The 25,868-nt window shown below is 33.5% G+C and overlaps 1 protein-coding gene across 4 annotated transcripts in view; it reads right to left on the bottom strand.

The window, feature by feature from the left end:
* The window catches only part of ADAMTS6 (ADAM metallopeptidase with thrombospondin type 1 motif 6), a 339,082-nt gene that overhangs the window by 126,706 nt on the left and 186,508 nt on the right, over positions 1–25,868 (bottom strand). For all 4 annotated transcript variants that reach the window (XR_010157222.1, XM_526907.7, XM_063811175.1 and 1 more), the window contains 2 exons: positions 20,401–20,547; positions 11,759–11,900 (listed from right to left, as the gene is read on the bottom strand). Coding sequence is in view for 3 of the 4 variants with exons in the window: in XM_526907.7 (XP_526907.2) it covers positions 11,759–11,900; positions 20,401–20,547 (289 nt within the window). In the remaining variant the exon portion in view is untranslated. The remainder of the gene's footprint in view (positions 1–11,758; positions 11,901–20,400; positions 20,548–25,868) is intronic.

The raw sequence follows: 25,868 nt of genomic DNA, 5'->3' as shown, positions 1-25,868 counted from the left end.
AGGCATGAGCCACTCTGCCTGGGCTTCATTACTATATCTAAGTGTTCTTTTTATTTATCTACTTGAGATTCATGCTCTGATTTCTATGTCTTTCTTTGATTCTAAAAAACTATTAGTTATTATCTCTTTTAATGTGTATCTTTCCTATTCTTTCTTCTAAAGCTCCTATTTAACTTAAATTAGACCTTCTCATTTCAATCACCTATTTCTTAACCTCTCTTAGATATTTCCCTATCTTTTTCTCTTGGGTCATTAATCTTCCTATCTGTCAACTTCATGGTGGATTGTTTCCTCGTGTTGTTTGTTATTTTGTATTCAAGCTTATCTTCAGTGAATATTATTTTTTCTTTGCGTATTCTGTGCCTCTTGAATTGTAGAAGTGCACCTTCATTTATTTCTATCACACATCCCAAGGTTTTCACTGAACCAATTTGTCATGTTGATTTATTTGGTCAGCACCATGTAGGCTGTATATGGTTTTACTTTGTTCTTATGTGAGGCACAAGCCTGGGGCTTCGGTTTCTTATGGGAGCCATTTTTTGCCTCATTAAAGCATTTGCACAGTTAAATCTCTGCTGGCATTTGTTCCCAGCATCCCAATCAGCTGATCCTTTGCAGTCTTAATCTCTGTGGTTTGTAATGCTTCCTTCTTAGAGACATTGGCTTTTGGGGACATTTGCCTCCAACAGAAACCTCTTTCATAAAAATTAAGAATTGGATCCAGACTTTAGCTTTATCAATCAACTTTTAAACTATAACACAAATGATACAAAAGATGTGTATCTTCACAGCTTCTTCATCTGCCCTCATGGCTGCAATAAAGAGCTTAGTGTTTTGGAAATAAAGCCACTAAGCCAACCACCATGTTGAATTAAAAAAAGACCTTTCTTTAGGCCTTTCTAAGAGACTTTAATGCTATAGACTATATCTTTAAATATGAGAAAGCTTGCCTGATAGCTTCAAATCATTAATATACTAGGAAACATTCACACATGAAAAAAACAAGGCTTGTGCATTATACTGGCATCATTCCTCAAGTGTTCCTATGTCCTTTCTGATCACATAAGTACATGTTGTAGCTAAATGAACTAAATTTAGTTGAGTTTATTAGTTTTATTTTATCTAGCATTTTTGTTTTCATACCTGAAGGAATGATTGTGTTTACTATTTGTCCTGTTGTTGAAACTGGAACTATTTTCCTAGAGTTTAGAAAGTCAATTTTATAAATGACTGGGGAAAAAATATGCAGGTCAACCTAGAGGAGAAGTCAGTTCAATCAATGCGTAAAAGCAGATTTCAGTTCTATATACAGAAGAATCTTCCAAAAGTCAGAGTGAACCATGATGAACTAAAACTGAATCCCCATCACTGTAGATACTTCAGCACATATTTCATGATCACTTAGGGATCATGTAGGGATGTTGTAGGCAGGAATAAAAGAAAGGAACTAATTTTTTTTCAGGGTATACTATCAACTACTATGCCAGGCATATTCATATTTGTATCTCATTTATTCATCATGGTAATCTCTTTAGAAAATGTGAGAAACTTTAGGTTCAGAATAATTTAGCAATTTGTTTCAGTTCTAACTAGATGTAGATTTGAATCAGCTCTGTTCGATATCAATGTCCCAGATAATCACCACACACCTAAGCTACTTTCCCATTTCTCTTAAATGTATCAGAACTGAAAAATGTCACTGGCCAATTAAGGCTGATTAGTAATGGTTTACTTTTGTATTCCAATAAAATATAAAACCTCACTAAACTTAATACCCTCCTATTTTTTACTTTGATTTTAACAGACAATATCTCCAAATTATAACTATTATATACTAATTTATAACATCTTCACTCAATATATGAGTTTAGGAATCAACTTATGCATTATTATTACTGAACTTCCAAATGTAATATCAACACTTGGGTGTGGATTTTAAAAAGATACTGTTAACATATTTCACAAAAGTGTTTCAAGGTCTTCCAAGAAACAAGACATTTAAAAATACTCCTACTTATTTAAAATTTTAGTATCAATTCACAGATTTTTGGTTTACATGAGTTTTGAAATGAACAACACTATTTGTAAATATTAACAATAATTTAAAATATTAACAAATATAAGTGGGTAATAAAAATATATTTAGAAAACAGTTTTATGGTAATCATCTAATGTAAAATAACTTACCTAATATGCAGAAAATAACCTTGTAAAGAACTAAAATAGGGCTTTTTTGATCAGAATGGAATGATTGTTTCACAAAGAGTATAATTTCTAAAAATTGTTAGAATTACCTTTTCTAATGTTTTCATTATTTTTAAGAAACTATATACGTTAAACCAGACTAAAAAATGGGAAGAGAAACTCTTCTATTTACCGAGGAAAATTAAAATTAGCAGCTTACACAAGGGGAGGAGGTGACATCATGAAAGAATAAAATCATTTTACAATTATTATATCATTAAGGAAAGCAGTATGTGAAGAGAAAATGGTGTCTTATTGTGTCGGCAAAAAAGTGTCAAACTCTGTAAAATATTTGAAGAAATTTATTCTAGGTCAAATATGAGTCATCAATGGCCCATGACATGGCCCCAGGAGATCCTAAGAACATATGCCCAAGGTGGTCAGGCTACAGCTTGGTTTTATACATTTTAAGGGGTGGGGAGTTCCAGGTCATAGATGGAGTAGAAGATTTTCTGATTGGCAATTGGTTGAAAGAGTTATTATCTAAAGACCTGGAATCAATAGAAGAGAATGTCTGGGTTAGGATAAGGAATTGTGAAAATCAAGGTTCTTATTATGCAGATGAAGCCTCCAGGTAGCAGGCTTCCCAGAGAGAATAGTTTGTAAATGTTTCTTATTAGACTTAAAAAGGTGCCAGACTCCCAGTTAATTCTCTGCTGGATCAGGGAAAAGACCTGGAAAGGGAAGGGGATTCTCAGCAGAATGTGTATTCTCCCTACAAGAGACAGCTCTACAGGGCCACTTCAACATATGCCAAATAAATAGATTTTAGGGTAAAATTCTTCCATTTCTTTCGGGGCCTGCTATCCGTCATGTGATGCTATACGAGAGTCAGGTTGGAATTTGGTATCTTATTGCTACAAAGAGTCTGTTTCATCAATCTTAAGATCTCTGTTTTAATGATAATGTTGGTCAGCTGTACCTTCCAAAGAGAGGACGGTATAATGAGGTATGTCAGACCCCACCTTCCCATCGTGGCCTCAACTAGATTTTCAGGTTTACTTTGGAATAACCTTGGCCAAGAAGGAAGGCAGGGGTCTAACGGTTGAGGAGCTTAGGATTTTATTGTTGGTTTACAGCTGCTGGCTGGCTTTAAAATTTTTTTTAAATGAAGTTTAAAGACTGAAAAAGAGACATGCGCACACTTTTGGCCCTTGGGAAACTCTAAATTCTAGGCATGTTGGGTCCTTGATTCTAAATATGAAACATCCTCTTTGTCCACATTAGCCTATCAGTAACACCTCTCAACAGCTGCTTGCAATAAAGGATCCTGAAGGTAAAGAGGGAGAGCAGAGCCCTAAAGGTCAGGAAGGAGCATCAGTGCTTAGAAAGGTTACTTATCATTTGATCACACAAAGGAAAATTGAAAACCAACATATGGTGACTTTATGGCCTGGTTTCAGGTGTTTAGTAGCCATCTGAAGAAAGAGGATAATGTACCCTTATTTTTGCCTTAAATAGTTTAATCCTGTTATGTTACGGGTAATGGGAAATTTAAGTACAACAGATCCTAGAATGGCAAAAAAACAAAAACTAAACTAAAAAAACCCTTAATCCACAAATCCCATTTATATAACTAATCACCAACTTAAAAGTATTCAAAACTGACTAAATGGTTAAAAAAAAGAAAAGAAAAGAAAAAACCTCTAAGAAGCAAATGCAGGGTAAAAACTAGTAATCTTTAAAGATACAAGTGATCATGGACTTACGATTTTAGCTTAGAATTTAAGAAAAAAATCAAATAAACTTTTTGTCAAGTATATGCCTGATAAATATATGTTTGGATTTCAAAAGAATATTGAGGTGCTAAAATAATTACACACCTTTTATTCCCTAAACCTGTATAAAACAACACTGTAGAATATTTATACCACCTTAAAATCTTCAAGGAAAGTGTGATTCTATCATCTTTCTCAGTTTAACATTCCAATATTTAATAACTTGAAATTCTTCCTAATACCTAATCTACAACCTTCCAGCTGTAAAAATTAAGACAACTGTGGGATATTTTATGCTCTTGGTAGGGAAGCAGAACAATTTGTTACCAGCAATCAAACTGTAATAAGTGTTCCAAAACCAGAAAATGGTTTTTGAGGCCAACATTTAGCTTTCTTTTTTACAGGCTACTCAAACTCATTTTCTCATTCCCTTATATGTACTTCTCAGTATTTCCCTGCTATCCTCTCCCAAGTTGTCTGTATCTCTTAAAAAAGTTGCATAGGTGGCCAGTGATATCCCCAACAGACTCGTACAACTAACATACAATTATATGAAAGAATGATTCTCAATAACAATGCAATAATAACTGAATCTTATTTAATTGGTGGTGATAAAATAATAAAATAAACAAAAGGGAATAAGCATGAGTCTGAGAGACAAAGCATGTCAGTTTTTATTAAATACTCTCCAGGGAAAGGATACCTTGATCAGAGAACTCAACTATCTTGTCTCTAGCAGTTACCCTGACATCAAAGAGCTATATTCAGGTAGGCACAGCTTGATGGCATTATTATTATAGTTATTAATTAATATATTAAGAAAATAATCTATGCACTACCCCATATTTTTATTCAAGGCTTACTGAATAATTTTTCAATAATAAATTGGCCTACTGGGTAGGTTTGTTTCAGTGAGAAAATATGCAGATTTCAATGGAATTGAATGAATATAAACTATGTGGCTAGATTTCTTACTATAAATTAATAAATCCAAATTTATATCTATATTTACTCTCTTGATCTTCATTTCTAATATTAAATCCTAAAAGTCTCTTATCACTTAAAGTTTGGAACAAATATGGCACTCAACCACTTGTAGATTATTCTATCATTAATCATCTAATTGAGGTAAGTAGAAGAGAAAACTTTCAAGTTTGGTGATCTGTAAGTAAAATATAACAATGGTCACAAATATATTTCCACTGGAAAGAGTAAAAATTAATGTGAAGTCTTAAAGTTATGTCATATTCTCTTTTTATAAGTTATGTTTCCACTACAACACACTGGGATTCTGCAATCTTAAATCAAAATTATGGAGCCCATACACCTTTACACACAAACACCTCCATTCATCTCATTTCAGAGTTATAAGCACCCTCTAGTATAAAAAGAATAAATTCTATATTTACCTAGAAAAGTAAGGACATTGCTACACTGGAGAATCATTAGTGGCAGAGCTGTTTTAGTACTCTGAGTAGGGTGTGTTTGGAGGGCAAGAGAAAAGGGAAAAGAGGACACCACAGATCACTTTACAAAAGCCTTTAATTTTCTAACATGGGTTTTCCAGATTACAGAATTACATTTGTTTCCTAAGACATAATATGCCTTAGACATTATGTTATTTTCTGGCATCTTGCTGCTTTTAAGATAAAAACTTAACGTGGCCTATAAGGTGCAGTTACACTTGGCTTCTACCTTTTTCTCCTGTTTCTTTTGTGTGGTGTTTATTTGAGAGCACTGGGCACAGTGGCTTTCTCTCACCTCTTCAAATACACAGGCTCTCGGTCTTCCCAAAGATCCTCTCTCCACTCTCTTCACCAGATAACTCTTCTCACTCATCTATTTGTCAAATATTTATTGAGTTCCCATATGCCAGGCATTGAACTAGTCACTACACAAATAGCCATAAACAAGTCAGGTGGAATCCTTCCCCTCATGGCAATTACACTCCCATTATAATTATCAGCTCATTCATTCAACAAACATTAATTGAGCACCTACCATGAGCCAGGCACTGTTCTAGTCACTGGGGATACAGCTGTGAATCAGACAAAATATCTGCCCCCAAGGAAAATACTTTCTGGGGGGAAAGTAGTAATAAGCAAGATAAACAAGTAAAATAGATAGTATGTCAGGAAATGATAAATGTTAAGGAGAAATATAAGACAAGGAAAATGATAGGAAGTGTGTGTGTGTATGTCTCTGTGTGTGCACGTGGATGTACAATATTAAGTAATGTTGTTAGAAAAGGCCTCATTTACATGATCACACTTAATAAGTAACCAAATAAGCAACATGATTATGGATTTTTAAAAGTGCTATGAAAGTAATAAACAGTATAATGTGAAACAGAGTAACTGAGGAAAGCCTTTTTAATAGCGAATGATCAGACAGAAGGCCTGTCTGAAGAGAAACTGGCATTTGAGCTGAGACTGAAGAGTGAAATTGAGTCAGTATGTGCGCCTTGGAATATCTTAACATGCTCCCCAAAGTACAAAAGGTTCAGATTCTCCTAAAGCAGTACAAGCATTATCAGCTATACCGAAATGTTATCACGGATGACAGAGGTTCATAGAGGAAATGAAAACATTTATTGAATGTCATGTGCCAGGTAAATAAAAGACAATTTGCATGCTTGTCATACCTTTTTGCTGTCTGAAGTTTACAAGAACAACCTGGCTGCTGTTCACTGAAAAAAGTGCCCAAAACTGAGTAAAATCTATTAATGGTCAATTTTAGGTCATAGTAATAGTTTATGGTGAACAGATTTTTTTTTATTTAAAATATTCTGATAAAAATATGCTGTTCCATCCATCATGACAGCAGGTATTAGCTCATGTGTTCCCATTTATGGTTCAGGATATATGGCCTACTGATAAAACATTCTTCAGTTCTACATTTAAAATAAGCAGTAACATGTACAACACACTATTATGCATTTATGTGCTAACATTTAAGTCTATGTAAACAGTGACAAACTTCATAGACAATAAACATTTCCCATAAATAAACAAAGCTATGATGTCTATAAAACTTCTTTGATTTTGTGGTCTTAAATCTACCTGTAGATGAACAATCAGCTCTTAATAAGTAACAGTAAATTATGTACTGGATATTGTTAACCTATACTGAACCATTAAGTGTACTGGAAAACAATAATTGAGATATGATTTAAGTGACAGAATAAAGAAATAAAGAGCTAAAGCTGAGGCTGAGCCTTGAATTAATCTATGCTTTTTGGGAAGCAGTCAAAAGATTACCCAGAGCCCCTACATTATATAGGCTCATTAGTGACTTCCTTCCTACGTTTAAACTTCTTGTTATTACTGCAGTAGGCTTTTTGATAATTCAGTTTTTGTAATTCTTTTCTAATAAAAAAGAGATTAATGGAAAATGGAAGAGACAACAGATTCTCCAGAGTTTTACAGGAAAGAGCTTATTACTCTAAAAAGCCAAAGAAACATTTCTTGGACATACTGATACTGCTGTTTTATTTGCAATGTATTTTCATCCAGGAATCATCCAAGGCCCCTTAGAAACCTACAACAGAGCTAGCAGATATTTTTAGATGATCTAGTAAGAATCTAGCTTTGCAGGTTACTTGTCTGTACTTGTATTTTACCTTGAAGACGTCCTATCTTTTTATATAAGGTAAAAGAAAAGAAATTCACTTAAATCCAGGACTCAAGAGTTTCAGACATCTGAAAACTTATGACCCTAAAAAATGACTTTAGAGAAGGTCTCCGGACCACCTCTCTCCCAAAAAAGATGGGGACAATATAGGGACTTTAGAGAAGATTTTTAGTAACAGACATTACCTGATAAAAATTTAATAACAAGTGTCTTGTAAAACAAAATACATCTGCTACCTGTGTTTCATTAACATAATTACTATTCCTAATAGAAAACAGAACTGACATCAATTAGGACTTTATTTATTTATTTACTTTGGAGTAGGTATATCACATTCTGTATTTTTAGTTTCCTCACCTATAAAATATTATATAATAATATGATTTGTTTCTTTTTTGAGATGGAGTTTTGCTCTTGTTGCCCAGGCTGGAGTGCAGTGGCACAATCTCAGCTCACTGCAACCCCCGCCTCCTGGGTTCAAGCCATTTTCCTCAGCCTCCCAAGTAGCTGGGATTACAGGCATGTGCCACCATGCCTGGCTAATTTTGTATTTTCAGTAGAGACAGGGTTTCTCCACGTTGGTCAGGCTGGTCTCGAACTCCCAACCTCAGGTGATCCACCTGCCTTGGGTTCCCAAAGTGCTGGGATTACAGGCGTGAGCCACCGCGCCTGGCCAATAATTATCATTTTTATCAACTCAGTCTGAAGTAGCTCAGAAAAAAGTCACTACATAAATACCAGAAACTATATATCATTTATAGAATACTGCATTATACAACTATATTACTCAGTATATTGTACTGTACTGTTTTGTTCTTTGTATTTACAGCCATTACAACCTCCTCACAACTTCTATAGGAATTTAAGAACACTTGAAAAATAAGAAAAGATGATATGCAAGAATAATTGTGAAAAATGTTGCCCTGAGTAAAATAAAACAGAAAAATTTTCATGTAAATTTCCAAACATAACTAACATGTATATTAATGAACCTACTCACTAAGAATTCAGGCAAGATTTTTCATAACTACAGATGTAATCATTGGTAACCCAGCAACGACTACTTCATGGCCAAGTGGAAGAGATGGAAAGCTGATCACTTCTGCAGTATAGATCCTTCGGTAGTTCTTTTTTTTCTTTTTTCTTTTTTTCTTTTCTTTTCTTTTTTTTTTTTTTTAAGATGGAGTCTCCCTCTGTAGCCCAGGCTGGACTGGAGTGCAGTGGCACTATCTCGGCTCACTGCAACCTCCACTTCCCGGGTTCAAGTGATTCTCCTGCCTCAGCCTCCTGAGTAGCTGGGACTACAGGCGTGCGCCACCACGCCCAGCTAATTTTTGTATTTTTAGTAGAGATGAGGTTTCACCATGTTAGCCAGGATGGTCTTGATCTCCTAACCTCTTGATCCACCCACCTCGGCCTCCCAAAGTGGTGGGATTACAGGCGTGAGCCACCACACCTGGCCCATTCTGTATTTCTTTAAAATCTTTCCTGACATCATGAGAGACCTGCTAGTTGAAAGAGGAATCATTTCATGATTTTTCAACACCAGATGTATCTCCTCTCAAAAATTCTAAAATATTCTCCTAAGTCTACAGCAACTGTATTTAGTGTTCATTTCAGCATGCTATACTTAGACAGCTACCTAAATCAGGGCTGGTTTGTTTTTCCCTTCAGCTGCCATCTGAAGTATGATTTGCTTACCCACTGGACTCTGACCTTTGAAGCCACTATTGTTTTCCAAAGTAGTATTTAGAATTGTTTAAAACTTTAGGGATTCACCAGATATAAACCAGCGTAGATTTGTGTAAACTGACACAAGTTCAGAGGTGGGAGTGATTGTAAAGAATCAATTATGACTCAATACACTTTGTTAGTAACATATTGCACTTAAAAAAATAACACAAGCATTTTCATATAGTATATGAATCTAGGGAAACCATTATTTTGCTACAAATCAAAGTGAAAAGGATTCACGATAAAATACTTAAAACTGTGTAGGTCTGTAAGATGCTAACGTCTTTCTCAAAGTTTTCCAATTTTAGTTTGTATCTATTACAGAAGTCTTTATAAACAAAACATATTAAGAATATAAAGGCAAGCCACGCACGGTGGCTCACACCTGTAATCCCAACACTTTGGGAGGCCGAGGCGGGCTGATCACTTGAGGTCAGGAGTTCAAGACCAGCCTGGCCACCCCATCTCTACCAAAAATACAAAACAGCCAGATGTGGTGGTGAGCGCCTGTAATCCCAGCTACTCAGAGGCTGAGGTGAGAGAATAACCTAGGAGGTGGAGGTTGTAGTGAGCCAAAACTGTGCCACTGCACTCCAGCCTGGGTGACAGAGCAAAACTCCATCTCAAATAAAAAGAATATAAAAGCAGAATATCAGGAACATAAAGTAAAAATATGTAATTTTGTATTCTTTATCTCATTTCAAATCAATTAGTCTGAACTGAATTAGATATAGAGATATATAGCAAGAAGAATTAAGTCAATTTTTTATTAATTTATTTGAGAGAGAAAAAGACTATATCGTGTAGCCATAGATTCTATAAAACTGAATAAATTATCTAATGTAGAAATTTGCAGGTAGAGTTAAAACCCAGTTTCCAATAGAAAACAAAAATATAGATTATTTCACTTGCTAACAAAGAAATGAGAGACATAGATATGAATAATCTAACAGAAATTTTCTAAGTTCATTTGATCATGAATTTCAATGTATTAATCCATAAGTATATATAGAAAGACTATGATTAAAGTTCGACTGACTTTTATTGAAACATAAACAACCTAAGAACAAAAGAAACTAGAACCATACAAAATAAGATTAAGGATAAGCCAAAGTTTTACACAAGGTTCTACATATCATATAATCACACACACTCTTTAAAGCTAGTGCACAAATATGCTGCTAAAGCCTAACAAGAATAATAATAATATACTTGTCACCAAAGAGATATTTAAGAAAACACTTCCCTTTATTCTGTATCTAAAGAGGATACATACAGTGCAATGATACAGTACAATACTACCTTAACACTTAATTATTATTATTTCTAAAAGAGGATTTAAAAGACTATTTGCATAGAAATAGAAATCAGGCCAGGCGCAGTGGCTCACACCTGTAATCCTAGCTCTTTGGGAGGCCAAGGTGGGCAGATCACTTGAGGCCAGGAGTTCGAGACCAGCCTGGCCAACATGGCAAAACCCCGTCTCTACTAAAAATACAAAAATCAGCCGGGCATGATGGTGCATGCCTGTATTCCTAGCTACTCAGGAGACTGAGGCAGGAGAATTGCTTGAACCCAGGAGACAGAGGTTGCAGTGAGCCAAGATTGCACCACTGCACTCCAGCCTGGGCGACAGAGCAAGACTCTGTCTCAAAAAAAAAGAAAAAGAAAAAAAAATCAAGGCTTTCAACTTATTTTTTAAATCTGAATTTTTTGGTAAGCAATTTGACATATTAAAAACCAATTTTTTCATTCACTATGCTTATATTGTGTTCTTAATAAGAACATGTCCACTAAAATCTTGCTCTATGAAACTTAAAAAGAATTTTATTCATTTTCTGATGTAGACACTGTGACTTTTTTTTAAGGCAGACATGCAGAATAAATTATGATGCCTACATTTTTTTTCTATCATAGCAATTTTCCTTGTTTCACTACTTGAGCTAATGTCATCTTGTTCCTGCTTGGTTGTGGTGCTGGAATGTGGGCAGTGGATGAAGCAACATGAAGTGACTTAGCACTATCAAGTAGGAATAAAAGTAAAGCTGTCTAGCTAATGTAAAAATGCCCTTTAGCTCAATTATAAGAGTATCAGAAAAGTGGCAGAGGGATTTTAAAGCCACAACATTTCAAAAGACGAAATAAAGTTGGCATCATAAATTCAAGATTTAAAGAAAAAATACATTAAGAATTACTAAAATTCTACCTGCATCCCTCACAAGAAATCTGTAATGTGCTTAACTTAGGATTATTGAAACATTTAGAAAAAATATTGTACATATGATATCAGAAAAACTGCAGTGTCAAAAGCCATATTCAAATTAAAGATATTACTAGAGGGAACCAACATTCATCGTAATTCCATCTTAACATCTGTGTCATGGAAGAACACGTATAAATGACAAAACATAAGGATGAAGACTTCTTACCCCATATTTACATTGGCGGGAGGTTGCTCCATACTGGAAACGACATTGCTCATCAGCATCATACACCTGACCTGGGGCCACAGCTGGATAAAGAAAGTCACGCTTGGGAGGCTCATTATCAAGGCAAGTACCACGGCCTGAACTGTTCAACATAAAGGATCAAAGGAAATTAGGTACTCTATGGACTATTTTAGTCACAATTATGAAACCACGTGTTGAGCTTTGTTTTAATAACTTGATGCATGAAAAACAATACATTCTCCCAATAAATAATCACATGGCAGAACAGAATAGCTTTACTGAAACCTGAATAAGAGCTCCAAATAATTCATTTCAGCACCAAGACACAATAAAATCTTTTCAGACAACAATCTGAAAATGTCACGTTGGCCTTGATTTAAGCTAATTTCTCAAGGAATCAAAACAGAATTTCATATTGCTCTAAGCTTCTTGTTTGTTTTTATTGAAAATATAACCACATCTGGTAGTAGAATTAAAAACATGAAATGCAGAAAATTAAAAAAAAATAATTATGGTTATAATCCTTAAAGACCTAATTTATATAGTTCCACCTTGGGCAGAACAATAGATGTTGTGTTAAGGCATGTCCATAGGTTCTTGAAATATTTCACTAATAAATGGGTTGAATGACAGATGAGGCCAACGACCAAAGTTTTCCTCTCAAATATATTAGAAGTGTTTAGTCTCTCAAAAATTTCATATTTCATCTAGGATCATCAGAATTGGAAAAGAGAATGTTCTCTTCTTTGTATAATTTCCGCGTTTCAAGCTATGCCTGCACTCAAACATAATATTTTAATTCACTAGAACAAATAACATAAAGGTCGCCAAAACCCAGACAAAATACCTTAGTTTAAAGAGCTTTAAACTTTGCTAAATATAATTGTTCATTTTTATTTAGTCAGTGTGCATAAAACAGGACAGATGCTTTTTTACTTTCATTTCACATGTGAGTAAGTTAGAATTTTTAAAGAATTCCTATGCCAACATTTAAAAATTTTTTCCAACATTCCTGTCCATTGTGCCAGCACTTGTGTGTTTTTTTTTTTTCCCAAATCTTTTCCATCCACTTTGCCAAAGGAAAATAATTTCACAAGTAGAAGTTCCTCAACTGTTATTTAGGACAGTACAATTTTTCATTTATAGATAACTAAGAAAGAACTATGCATAACAATGACTTTGCTATTCACTTAAAAGTTTCTCATATTCTTAACATGTCAAAGTCAATGTGTTCTATAAAAAGGTATGTTCACACACAGCAGCAAATTAATACCTTTTAAAAACTGAACCATACTATTCCTAAGGTGATATAGAGTTAAAGACCAAAGAGACAGACCACTGTCTTCTTTATATCCTTCTCCTTTCTTTCATGCCCTCCTAATTTTTTAATCAATAAGAAATATTTAAATGGAATATTAAGTATGGTACTAATACAGATGGATTTTACCATTGGCTACTACAATCATTTCATTTGTTACTGCTCAAGGTATCTAACTAACTAACTAACAAAGAACAAACTTTTTTCACCCAGCTATCCAGTTTTCATAAGAGAACACTTTTTTATTTCCTTTTTATTATACTTTTAGAAATTGACATGTACCTCAGCAAGAAAAATTACCTCTAGATGAATTTTTTAAATAATGCTTTTTTGGTTTTATTAAGTAAAATATATTTAATTTATAAGGATATGCAAACTTTAGGCAAATGTAATGCTACTACTAAATTTTAAATTATATATTAAGGTTAATGACAAAGAGGTCATATTTGAATAGTACAATGGAAAAAGAACCATTTTGATAATAAGGATATTGGTGAGATAACCGAATTAGTAGTTTAATTCCCCAATTTTCTTCTAAAATATCTGTTTCATTTCTCTTGACAATAAAATTATAAATATCTTTATGAAAGAAATTAAATATGTAATAAAAATAAAATAACAAGTTAAGTACTACTATAAATCTTTTTTATGGAAAATATTTATTTTAAATTGTGTACTGAAGTAGGTATCCAATAGGCAAAAAATATTTACAATGCCATAACCAAAAAAGTGCAGGATATATTCACCTAAGTGACACCAGCTTTTGGTGACACCAACTTATTTTATTTAAATTTTAAAATAATTACTTTTAGTAATACATAAAATTAACCCACAATCAGAGGAAGAACTGTGTAGATCCCAAAGAAGAGTTTAAGAATAGATATCCTGAGGAAAAAATTCTTTTCTGATGGCAAATTGGAAACTGACTTAACCCAGAAGGAAGCAAGAATAATTGCTTCATCTAAAATTATTGTTTCAATATATTAATATTAGTGGTTTTCTAATCATGGTTCATGTTCTTTAAAAAATACCAAACCAGAGAACAACTGCAATGGCTTTCATACCACCAAGAATGCCATGAACTGCAGGCACCTGTGGTCAAAACTCTTCTAAGAAAGTTTATCCCAAAAGTGTGTTTTTGTTTTAGTTCTCTGGAAGCACCTATTGCTTTGTATTAATGTGGTCTAGACAAGTCTTGTTCTCCTTTTCCAGTATATTTTTACAGAAGAATAAAACACCATATGAAATAAAATATAAAGGAAAACCATATGGATCTTTAAAAATGAACCAGCATTTAGAAACATGGAATAAACAAAGGACTTTTGAAATGGATTTGGCTATATTTGTACAAATTAGCAAGGCTTACAAGTCAAGTGTCTTCCAGTAAAGCAAATGTGGGGATGCATCTGCAAGGTGGATTTAAATTGGTTGTACATTTCTACACATGTTTACTACATGTGTAGTACATTTTCCTTCTAGTAACCATATCTGGTATATACAGTAAAACCTTGATTTAAATATTTGAGGGATGGGATAGTTTTCCTGTTTTAATTCTTTTGTTTTTGTTTTAAGATGGGATCTCACTTTGTCACCCAGGCTGGAGTGAAGTGGCATGATCACAGCTAACCGCAGCCTTGAACTACTGGGCTCAAGTGATCCTCCCACCTCAGCCTCCCGAGGAGCTGGGACCAGAGGCATGCCTGGCTAATTTTTGTATCTTTTATAGATACTGAGTCTCACCATCTTGCCCAGGCTGGTCTAGAACTCCTGGTCTCAAGAGATCTTCCTGCCTTGGCATCCCAAAGTGCTGGGATTACAGGCATGAACCACTGCATCTGGCCTATATTTTAATTCTTAACTAAGGGTTAAGCAAGAAAAATGCTTTTTGCACTGTTAACCAAAATTTGTCTGCTACTTTCCTGCTATGTTCAAGTAACTAAAGTCTATAGATGATAATTATTAGTTACTAATTAATTCTTAAAATAATTCTGGATATTTTCATGCCTCTGAGTCATCAATTACCATTATGAAATATTACAGATATAGATACAGAGGTAGAAGACATAAATGTGAGCAATATATATTTAACCCTGGGAGTGCTTTTCCTTATTTTTTTTCTATGAAAATTCTCAAGTGCTTTATTCCAGTAATATCCCTCATTTCCCCCCACCCCCCAAGGTAACTACTATTCTAACTTTTTATAATAATAATTTCCTTGCTTTGCTTAATAATTTTACTAATTATTCATCTGCCAGTTTTGAGACTCTATATAAAAGTAGTCATACTGTGGGTAGTCTTTTATGACTTTATTCTTTTGCTCAACATTGTGAATATGAGCTACTTCTATGTTGATGTGTGTAAATGTAATTGTAGCCTGTTCATTTTTATTGTTCTTTAATATTCCATTTATAAGTATGTCACAGTTATTTATAATTCCTCTACTAATAAACATCTGGATTATTTCCAATTTCTAAGAATTGCAAATTATGCTGATATGAACACTTTTTGTATGTCTCCTGGTATAAATGTGTAAATCTATTAGGTCGGTGCAAAAGTAATTGTGTGTTTGCAATTACTTTAGTGGCAAAAACCACAATTACCTTTGTGCCAACCTAATATTTCCTTTCATAAAATATTAGATATAAGTTGTCTTATAGCTAATTGAGATAAAACTATACAATTCTTACATGTCCAGTGTTATTTATGCTACTATCAAAATTATAATAGCACTGTAGTGATATTATATACAAATCTTCTCATCAAATAATAATTTTAAACATAGATGGTTTGTATGTTGGTGTAATACACAAATTTTTCCACTCAGAAAACATGAACCTCACTCATTATTAAATGTAGAATAGTGTTAGTCTCCATCTATGATATGTAGTTACAATTTATTATTAAACATATACTTGTCAGATCAAAATTGTACATATAAAAAGTAGACCTGTGATTATTTCCCTAGTAGCATATAATCACAACTAAAAACCCAAACCCTAGTTAATATCGACAGCAACACAGATAATTATTGAATTCCTAGACTCTATTTTTGTTTATGCTTCTAAGACTAAGCAAAAAAATGCATTAGTTTTAGAATATACTTCTCCCTTGATTATGAAATTCACAGTAAATCAAAGTATATTTACATTTCTCAAAATGTTTGCAGTATGATGAGAAAGTCATATTTTATGAATTCTACTTCTAATTTAGAGAGGTCTTATTTACATAATCCAAAAATTAGCCTTGAATATAGGAATATGAGTTACAGTTTGGTCATCAGCAAAAATTTACAGATCCCTATGTAAAATATGCACTCATGGCTTTGTTTCCAGAACACATTAGGATATACTCTTAATTGTGATTTCAGATGTGTTTTCACTATAACAGTTATACCATAAAATATGAATTTTAGTCTATAATACAGTGGGTCAATCTAAAAAAGAAATCTTTCTATATAACCCTGTATATATCTTAACAGTCTCTTAACAACAACAACAAAAAGTTAACACTTAATGCCACCTCCTATTTTTATTCCACTAAGTTGTGCTGATTCACATAAATTAAGCAAAATAGAATTGGGTTGATATCATCTACAGTAAGTCAACTGTCTTACGTACTATAGTCTCATAAACTGCTTTGTCAGTCTTCTCAATGAAGCTAACAATGTACTGCCTTCTAAGGCAAATCTTTTTCTCTCACCCTTAATATAACTGAGCTTGAAGCTTTCAAGACACAAATACTGTATTGAGAACGGTTTACCCTTTTCCCCCTATATGTAATTATGACTTATCAAAGTTATTATGGTTAGAGTAAGGTTCCCCAAATGTATCAGATAAACAGAAGGAGGAGAAACCTGTTTTGCCAAGCTCTTAGATTCTACATTTTTTTAAAAAGGTCCCATCTATAAAGATTGTTTTTTATATAACAGTCTGATGTTGACCTTTGAAGGTCATTGCTAGAGAGGAAATGTAAGTGCTTTGGTCATCTTGCTCATCTTATATCAGTTCTCTTGTAGATCTACAGTCACCTTTCTTCCTAGGTCAACTCCAACTGTAACATTGCTTCTCTTAATATGTTCAGCTTCCATTCTTTCTGTGAAAATGTCTACTCTGTATTTAATTTGGAACTGTAGGAAATTTTGCTATGTATCTTTGACAGTTCAAAAAAGTTAACAGACTTTAATTTTAATAAAGCAAGAGTTGATTCACAGAGCCCCCATAATTTTTGAAACCTTTATGAAATTATTCTGTATTATTGCTAAGTGGTGGAAAATGTATGAAAAACTGGCTTAAATTACTTCTGGCTATCTTCCACTGCCTGGTAAATTGGCCCATAGTCATCAATGAGTGAGAGCCATAATACCAGGTTCACCTTTCTCTATAGTCTAAATAAATAAATAAATCAGTCCCGCAGGCAGATAGGAAAGACACTACCTGCAAAGCCGTCGCCGGAAAACATCAGAAGCTGGCATAACACGTCCATTTTAACGGAAATGGGTTCTTTATTATTTAATCAGGACGGCTTCTGGGCGATTCATGAACCACTTATTGAATCACCGAGTTTAAGAAATCTGAAAAAAAATATTGGGAGTTGGTAAACACCATCTCCTGATTGATCAATAGCACCTAGTGTTTTAGAATGACACGAGAGACTTTGTATTCTATTGGCCATGGAATCGTTTTCAGTTGCACATAGTGAATAGTGAATCTCCATAAATCATAGAAAGCTCATTGTTAAAATCCACCATCATCTTTGGCCTAAACAGCTACTAAGTAGAGAAAGGTATGCGTTTTGTTGGCTGGGCTGCAGTTCCTAAACAATTCATCTTTCAAGATTCTTTTTCTTGAGAAGAGAAGCTAAAATAAAATGTTATGAGCCTTTTCTAGCCAACTATAAAACATAAATGTAACCTCAATCCCTGATCAAAATAGCACTGGATTTTAAAAAATATCACGCATAGCTGTTAAAGCAATTAAGTTCACTGCATTAATAAAAAGGAACAAAGAAATTCAAGAAAGTTACTGTTATGTCTTTGTGCTCCGGTGAACTGACCTTTTTAAAGAACCTTGTGTTTAAAAACCCTTTATTGCTTGGTCAGATTATAATCAGATTTGTTTAGTTTTATTATTAAAGAGGAGGGAAAGCCAAGTTTTCCCCAAGTCTCTACCCATTGTGCTTCACATCTATCTTTCATTAATAGTTTTAACTTTGTGAGCATTCCCATGAGGATGCACATGAGAAATATTTTTATAAAATACAGGATAAATAAGCCCATTAGAACCCTGTCAACACTAATCATGCTTACACATACATGCTATAAAGCTTAAATAATGCTTTTTGGATCAATTCTTTTAATTAATTCAACGGAACACTTTATTGAAACTAGTAATACTTTTATGTCCCTCACCAAACCAGTGGGTGATTTTTAAACTGCATTTTTACCAGCAATTTAGGGATTCCCTTTTGGAGTGTCTTAGCCTCAATATGCTTTCAAGTAGACAAGATCTGGTAGGAGATCACAACTGGTCCTTGTATTTAGTATACAGAGATGGTACTAGCAAATGAGCTGTGCAATATAGCCAATGGGACAGACACAAGATAAAGGAGAAAAGAAAATGGTACAAAAACAAAACAAAACAAAAAAAACAAACAAAAAAGATAAGAGCAACCATCAGAAATGCACAGGAATCCTGAGCATGTTATACAGTTTGTCTTTCTGGTGATGGACATTAAGACTCCATTATAAAAACATAAGCCAAGTCAAGGGAGAAATTCCAGATCTGACTTGATGTCTAGGGAGAGCGGATCTTCAAAAATGTTTAAAATTTAGGTAAATGATCTCATTAAAACCATCTTAGAAAATGATATTGCTAGTGCTTTGTATTAAGAACGACCAAAAGATATCTTACAAATGCTCTGTGGTCTACCTTTATAGCACTTCAATCAGTTTTCACTGTAGGCAAGTATAATCTTATAATTTTCTGTTACTAAGATTAAAAATTATTAGGTTATAATATGGTTATCAGAAGAACTACCTTCTGAAATAAATTTCAAATTCCTTCAACTTTATTATTACATTAAAAGAGCTCATTTTAAACATTTATCTTTTGATTTGTTTTTTAATAAAGCATTGTGCTAGGTAATTTAAAGTCTCTTGTTTGTGACCTTTTAAAAATATCTAATCGTAGTTTTCAAAATATATGCTCTGGCTATTAGTAGATATGAAGGAAATTTTAATAAATAATGTTACCCTATGTAACTTGTTTGAATTTTTAAAATTTTACAATATAATCGTTTTAATATAAACTTTGAACAGAGCCAATTTTTAAGAAGAATTTCCATTGCTGTCCTGTGCTTTATGTATACCTTACTTTTTCACAGAGTATTTAATTTCTCCTCCCTAAAGAAAAAAAATGGCACAAAACAGTTAAAAATAATGGTAAAGCAATAAAGCACTGAAATCTTGATATTATTTAAAATAATATTTACCATTTAAAGAATGTCTGTTATGTATTTTATATACATTATAGCATGACATATAATCACATATATAACACCTGATGACATAAACAGTATGACTTAAATTCATTTAACAACTTAGGACACTGAAGATTAGAAAAGTCAAGGAACACGCACTTAGAAAGTGAGACCCAAGTCTATCAGTTTCCAAAGTACAATCCTGAAGCCCTATGCAAGTGAGATGTGGAAGAACATCTGATTTTCTTAACATAGTTATACCTGAGCTAATTTGTATTCTTCACATTTAAATAACCAGACTCTTGGAATATACATTAAAGGACCAAAAAGTTCTCAAACTGTAGAAAAATGGATCGCTTAATACATTTTCAAAAACAAATCTTTTTCTCAAAGTGTTCATTTCCTTGGTGTTTGGTTTTTTTTGTTGTTGTTGTTACTATTAGATACTTTGGCTTTCCTATAGAACTCAGTTTTTTCACTGACAAAATAAAATATGTAATCACTGAACTCAAACTTGGCCTATGTGCTATTAAATCATGCAAATCTGAATGCTTTCTGAAATTGTCTCCCATTTATTAAACAATTGTAACACTCACACCATCAGTCCCACTTACATCCTTACTCCACACTTCCTCTATTCTATAAATTCTATATGAAGAAAAAAAAATTGCCACAATGATATATTAAAGTATTTAGGAAAAAGTTGAAACATCAGTAGGCCCTATAAAACTTACTCATTATGCAAAGTTGAAAGCACTACATGTTAGGCCTCTACCAGTGGCTTACTTCTGGAGCAATTTATCATCACTCTCCAGAGATTACTTACTCTAGAAAGCTGGTGATGTAGTCTCGACTGCACGCAGACCAGGAAAAAGGATTGGTATTCGCAGTAATGTGAGCTGCCATAAGTTTTGCTGCTTCATGACCTTTCGTCCCACAAGAATTTCCAATTCCATCATGGTTCATACCAAAACTGTTTTAATGAGGAAGAAACAGAGAATAAATAAATAAGAAAAAAACCCCAACACATCCCTTATTTCCTTATTTGGCCATTTATTAGCCTTATCAACATATGCCTTCCATCAGGATAGGCCAGATCCTCTAAAGAAATGTAGGATTAAAATTAAAGAGACTAAGGAATAAGGAATACTTCAGTGATACAATACATGTCTAAATCTCTTTAAATGTAATCACATACTCTCACCTGTTATCGCACGTTTCAATTCCTCTTTGAGCCGAATATATTGTATATCAATCCTTACTTTATAAATTAGAAAACAGATTTAGCAAAGATAAACGACCTGCTAAAGATCACACAGTTTGTCAGTGTTGGAATTGTTAGCAGAACCTGCCTTTTAACATGTTAGTGTTCATCCTACCTCACTATGCTGAATCCAAAAGAGAACTACAAGAAGATAGCTATGATCAGTTGAGTTTTAGGATATAGGCCAAATACATAAGTCCTTTTTCTTTTTCTTTCTTTTTTTTTTTTTTGAGACGCAGTCTCGCTCTGTCGTCCAGGCTGGAGTGCAGTGGCGCGATCTCGGCTCACTGCAAGCTCCGCCTTCCCGGGTTCACGCCATTGTCCTGCCTCATCCTCCCGAGTAGCTGTGACTACAGGCACCCGTCACCCCGCCTGGCTAATTTTTTGTATTTTTAGTAGAGACAGGGTTTCACCATGTTAGCCAGGATGGTCTCGATCTCCTGACCTCGTGATCTGCCTGCCTCAGCCTCCCAAAGTGCTGGGATTAAAGGCGGGAGCCACCGCGCCCAGCCGTAAGTCCTTTTTCTTATTAATATTAATAAAAGAGAATTTAACACACATGTAATTTGTGGTCGTTTGTATGTGTGTTTCAAAACACCTTTTGAAAACCATTGATATACTTAAGGATTTTGATTTTTCTTTATCATAGCCTCCTTCATTTTTAAAATATTTTGTCATTTTTTTCCTGTGTTATATAGCCATGCTTAGTGCTAACAATGTGATCTAAAAAAACATTTTTACAATAAAAATGTTTTCCTGAAAAGGATATACCCACTACATACCATATATATGTGTATGTGTTTATACAATGTATGTGTATAAACAGATTACATATACATTTTAACGTTTCTTCACAAGTAACCAGAAGTTTAGGTTGAATATTACTAAGAAAATAAATTTATGTGTCTGTTACGACATATATTCTAATAAGTGCACCATGATACGTGTTCAAGAAAATGTCACTAGAGTGTAAAATAGATGAGGATAGTTGCTGGAGAAAAAGTCTGGAAAGGTAGTTGGGAATAGGTAAGTACAAGATAATTAATAAAAGTAAATATTAATATGAGTCCTCTTGGCAGCATAGAAACAGGGAAGACTTGTAAGTAAGAGCAACGGAAGATTTCTGAGTCAGGGAATATGGAATTGATCTGTCTATTAGACAAGTAATTATAGTAACTCCATGGTGGAGATCCTGAAGTAGGAAGAGAATGGAACCAGGGGAGTAGTCAGAAAATCATTACCAACTGAGAACTGATATTGGTCTGAACGAGGGTGCCGGATAAACAGGTAGAATTAGATTTGAGACATGCTTAGGAAGCAGAATGAATTGACTTTCATAAGTACAATATAAAAAGAGCTATAATAAAGACATATAATGTGTCCTCATAGGCCGGGCCGGGTGGCTCACACCTGTAATCCCAGCACTTTGCGAGGCTGAGGCGGGAGGATCACCTGAGGTCAGGAGCTCGAGACTAGCCTAGCCAACATGGTGAAACCCTGTCTCTACTAAAGATACAGAAAAAATTAGCCGGGGGTGGTGGTGTGCTCCTGTAGTTCCAGCTACTCAGGAGGCTGAGACATGAGAATCACTTGAACTCAGGAGGTAGAAGTTGCAGTAAGCCGAGACCGTACCACTATATTATACCTAGGGTAACAGAGCAAGGCTCTGTCTCCAAAAAAAAAAAAATATATATATATATATATATGCACATATAATATAGATTTACATATTATATATTTATATATTATACATATATTATATACTTATACATATAATTATTATATACATATACATTATTATATATTAATATATATAAATTATTATATATAAAAATATTAATATATAATATATAATTATATACATATATAATATACATATACATGTATATAATATATACATATAATATGTGTATTATATATGTTATATGTAAATATATATATTATACATAAATATATATATTTTTCTCCCAGCCCCATATATATGCATATACACATATTAGGAAGAGCTAGTAATTCAGGCGGAGGAACAAAAATAAGCAAAGAAAGAGAAATGTATGACAGTATCCACAGCCCTAAATTAAAACATCAAATAACCTTCCAAGAACACCAATATTTGGTGTTCTAGTCTGACCTCAACACAGTGGAGTAAGTCTCTTTGAATGGTCTTCAAGGAATGTGAAGGTGAAGTTTCAAGTGTGTCAAATCAAACATATATTCTGTCAAAATAATCAACTATGGATTTACATAAAGACCTCAGTAGTGTAAATGTGTAATGTTCCTTATTTCTCTGAAAGGTTGATGCTACTGTGTTAACACTATGATTCTTTTCAAGTAACGATAGCTTTAAAAATACTATTTCCTTTTAGTGGCAATTTTATACGTATCCCTGTTTCATGTTAAGATAGGTGTGTAGACAGGCTCAGATGGCTTTAAGAGAATGAATTTTGAGATTCTCGACTCCTTATGCACTCTTTTCTAAAAAAAATCAAGCTTCTACTTTCAAAATCCTATCTCCTGTCTTGCAAAGAAAGGCATATCTTTCACCCATCTATAATTTTATAATAGTGCATTGCCTTGGAATATAAAAACATGGTGCCAAGAAAAGAGGCAATTGAACATTTGTGTCAATGTTAAGAGAATAACTTTTGATGGTTGATTTTAATTAAACCATATCAGGTAGTTTCCAGTTCCTCACTTTTACCAGGTTTGCAGGAGCATATAATCAAATAACCAGCTGATCAATGGTTAAAACTATTCTTTGATGATAGATTCCCATGGTTATATTTTGACAAATAATTCAAAAGGAGTTCAAAGAGTTGAGTGGTATTTCTATAATAAACCCCTTTTATAGCAATACAGAGATAAATGCAATAATTGAAAAAATACATCCAATTAATGATATATCTTCTAATAAAAACTTTACTTATGTATTTATTTATCAAAATTTATAATATGTATATATTCTTCCAATCAGTCACTGAAACTAATAATTATTGTAATGTAATGAACATTAAATCCAGAAGAAAATTTTCTTTCCGATCATAGAAACAAATTAATAAACTTTCATATACATGTTTTTGCTGTAGAGATATATAATACAGTATATAATTTTAAAATACTCAAGCATAAAATATCTTTTAAAATATATTAGGATATATTAAAATATACATGGAGATAAAGTTCTAAAGGGGAATGAGCACATTGAATTAAAAGAGGGGAAAATGATGTAAATGTTGACTATACAGCCTGTTCATGTATTTTTTAAATGCATAATGATAGTTACCTAATTGCTATGGCATTTAGATTAAACTGCATATACTTAAGAGAGGGATATATCAATTCTATTTTTAAATAACAATATTTGCAACACTGGAAATTCTATCCTTTGCAATTACTTAGTCATAAAAGGAAAAATTTTAGACATCAACTGAAAAATACACAATAAGTTACATGATTTTTAAAAAATCAGATGTATGTAAGCCAACAGATTTTAAAACCAATGAACTCAAGTACTGAAGGAGAAAATCCTGAGTTTTATTTCTATTAAGAATCTTTATAGTTTAGGTGTCAGATGCAGATAGTTGTCTCAAGGATTTAGATGCAGATAGTTGTCTCAAGGATTTAGGTTTTAGTCATCTAAGAGAATATATACTTCTGTAATCTACATTTCAAACAATAAGAAATCCCAGAAATGATCTGGCAATGTCAAATAGTTCACTTACAGTGACACAAAGTACAATGTTAAGTTTACAACTGACATTCATGACATCAGCTTCAAAAGATCCCTGTAATAGGACGTTCAGGCTGGAGTATAAAATATATTTCTTTTTTGGCAGATGTATACTGTGGAATACTAAGCAGAAGTTAGAAGCAACAAACAAGATAGATGTCTACACATTAATATGAGTGGATCTTTTTTGGTGCGAGGGGGCCAGGGTCTGGCTCTGTCACCAAGGCTGGAGTGCAGTGGCGCAATCATAGCTCACTGCAGCCTCGACCTCCTGTGCTCAAGCAATCCTCCCACTTCATTCTCCCAAGTCGCTGGGACCACAGGTCTGCAACACCAAACCTGGAAAATTTTTAAATTTTCATAAAGATGGGGTCTCTCTATGTTACCCAGGCTGATCTCAAACTCTGGGCTCAAGTGATCCTCCCATCTTGGCCTCCCAAAGTGCTGGAATTGCAGGCGTGAGCCCCCATATCTGGCCTATATGAGTGGATCTTAAAAACAGCAAAAAAAAATTAAGAAAGGGAACAAGATCTTTAGCACTACACCACATAAGTAAACAAAAGTTACATACAGAATCCTGAATAACAAAAAAGTCTGAAGAATTATTCCAGATTAAATACTCAAAAGATAACAAGTAAATGCAATGGAAACTGGATTAGGGAGAAAAAAAATGCTACAGAAAACAAACATTGCTGGGGACAATAAATGAAATTGGAGTATGAACTGTATACTAGATAATAGTAGTGTATCAATGTCAAACTTTCTAATTAGACCATTGTATGACAGCTATATAAGAGAATATATTTTGTTCTTAGGAAATACATGCTGAAATGTTTAGGAATAAAGGATATAATGTCTACAACTTACTCTCAAAGAGATCAGAAAAATATTATGGACATATAAATAGAGAAAGATAAAACAAGTGTTGCAAAATCTTTACTATTTTTGAATCTGGGTAATGAACACATGGTTAATCTTTCTACTATAGCAATATTTCTGTAAATGTGAAATCATTTCAAACTTAAAAAGTAAAAAGTAAACACACATGCAAAACAACCTGCAATATTTTACGAGGATACATAGGGATTCAAATATACATATCAAACTTATCTGAGTAGCTGTCTATGAGAGGGGATAAGTGAGACTACAGAAATATAAAAACTAATACAGGTATTAAACAAGAAGGGTCCCTGCTTGAACTGATACTGATAATGATGCTGTGCCTTGAACTAAGTATAGATAAATAAATAGAGAGAAAAGAAAACTAATTCAACTCTCTGCTGTTGAGTTTCAAAAATAA

Source organism: Pan troglodytes, chromosome 4, assembly GCF_028858775.2.
Source record: "Pan troglodytes isolate AG18354 chromosome 4, NHGRI_mPanTro3-v2.0_pri, whole genome shotgun sequence".
Classification (NCBI taxonomy): Eukaryota; Metazoa; Chordata; class Mammalia; order Primates; family Hominidae; genus Pan; species Pan troglodytes.
Note: the sequence above shows the minus strand (reverse complement) of the source record. Positions and strands in the feature narration are given on the sequence as shown.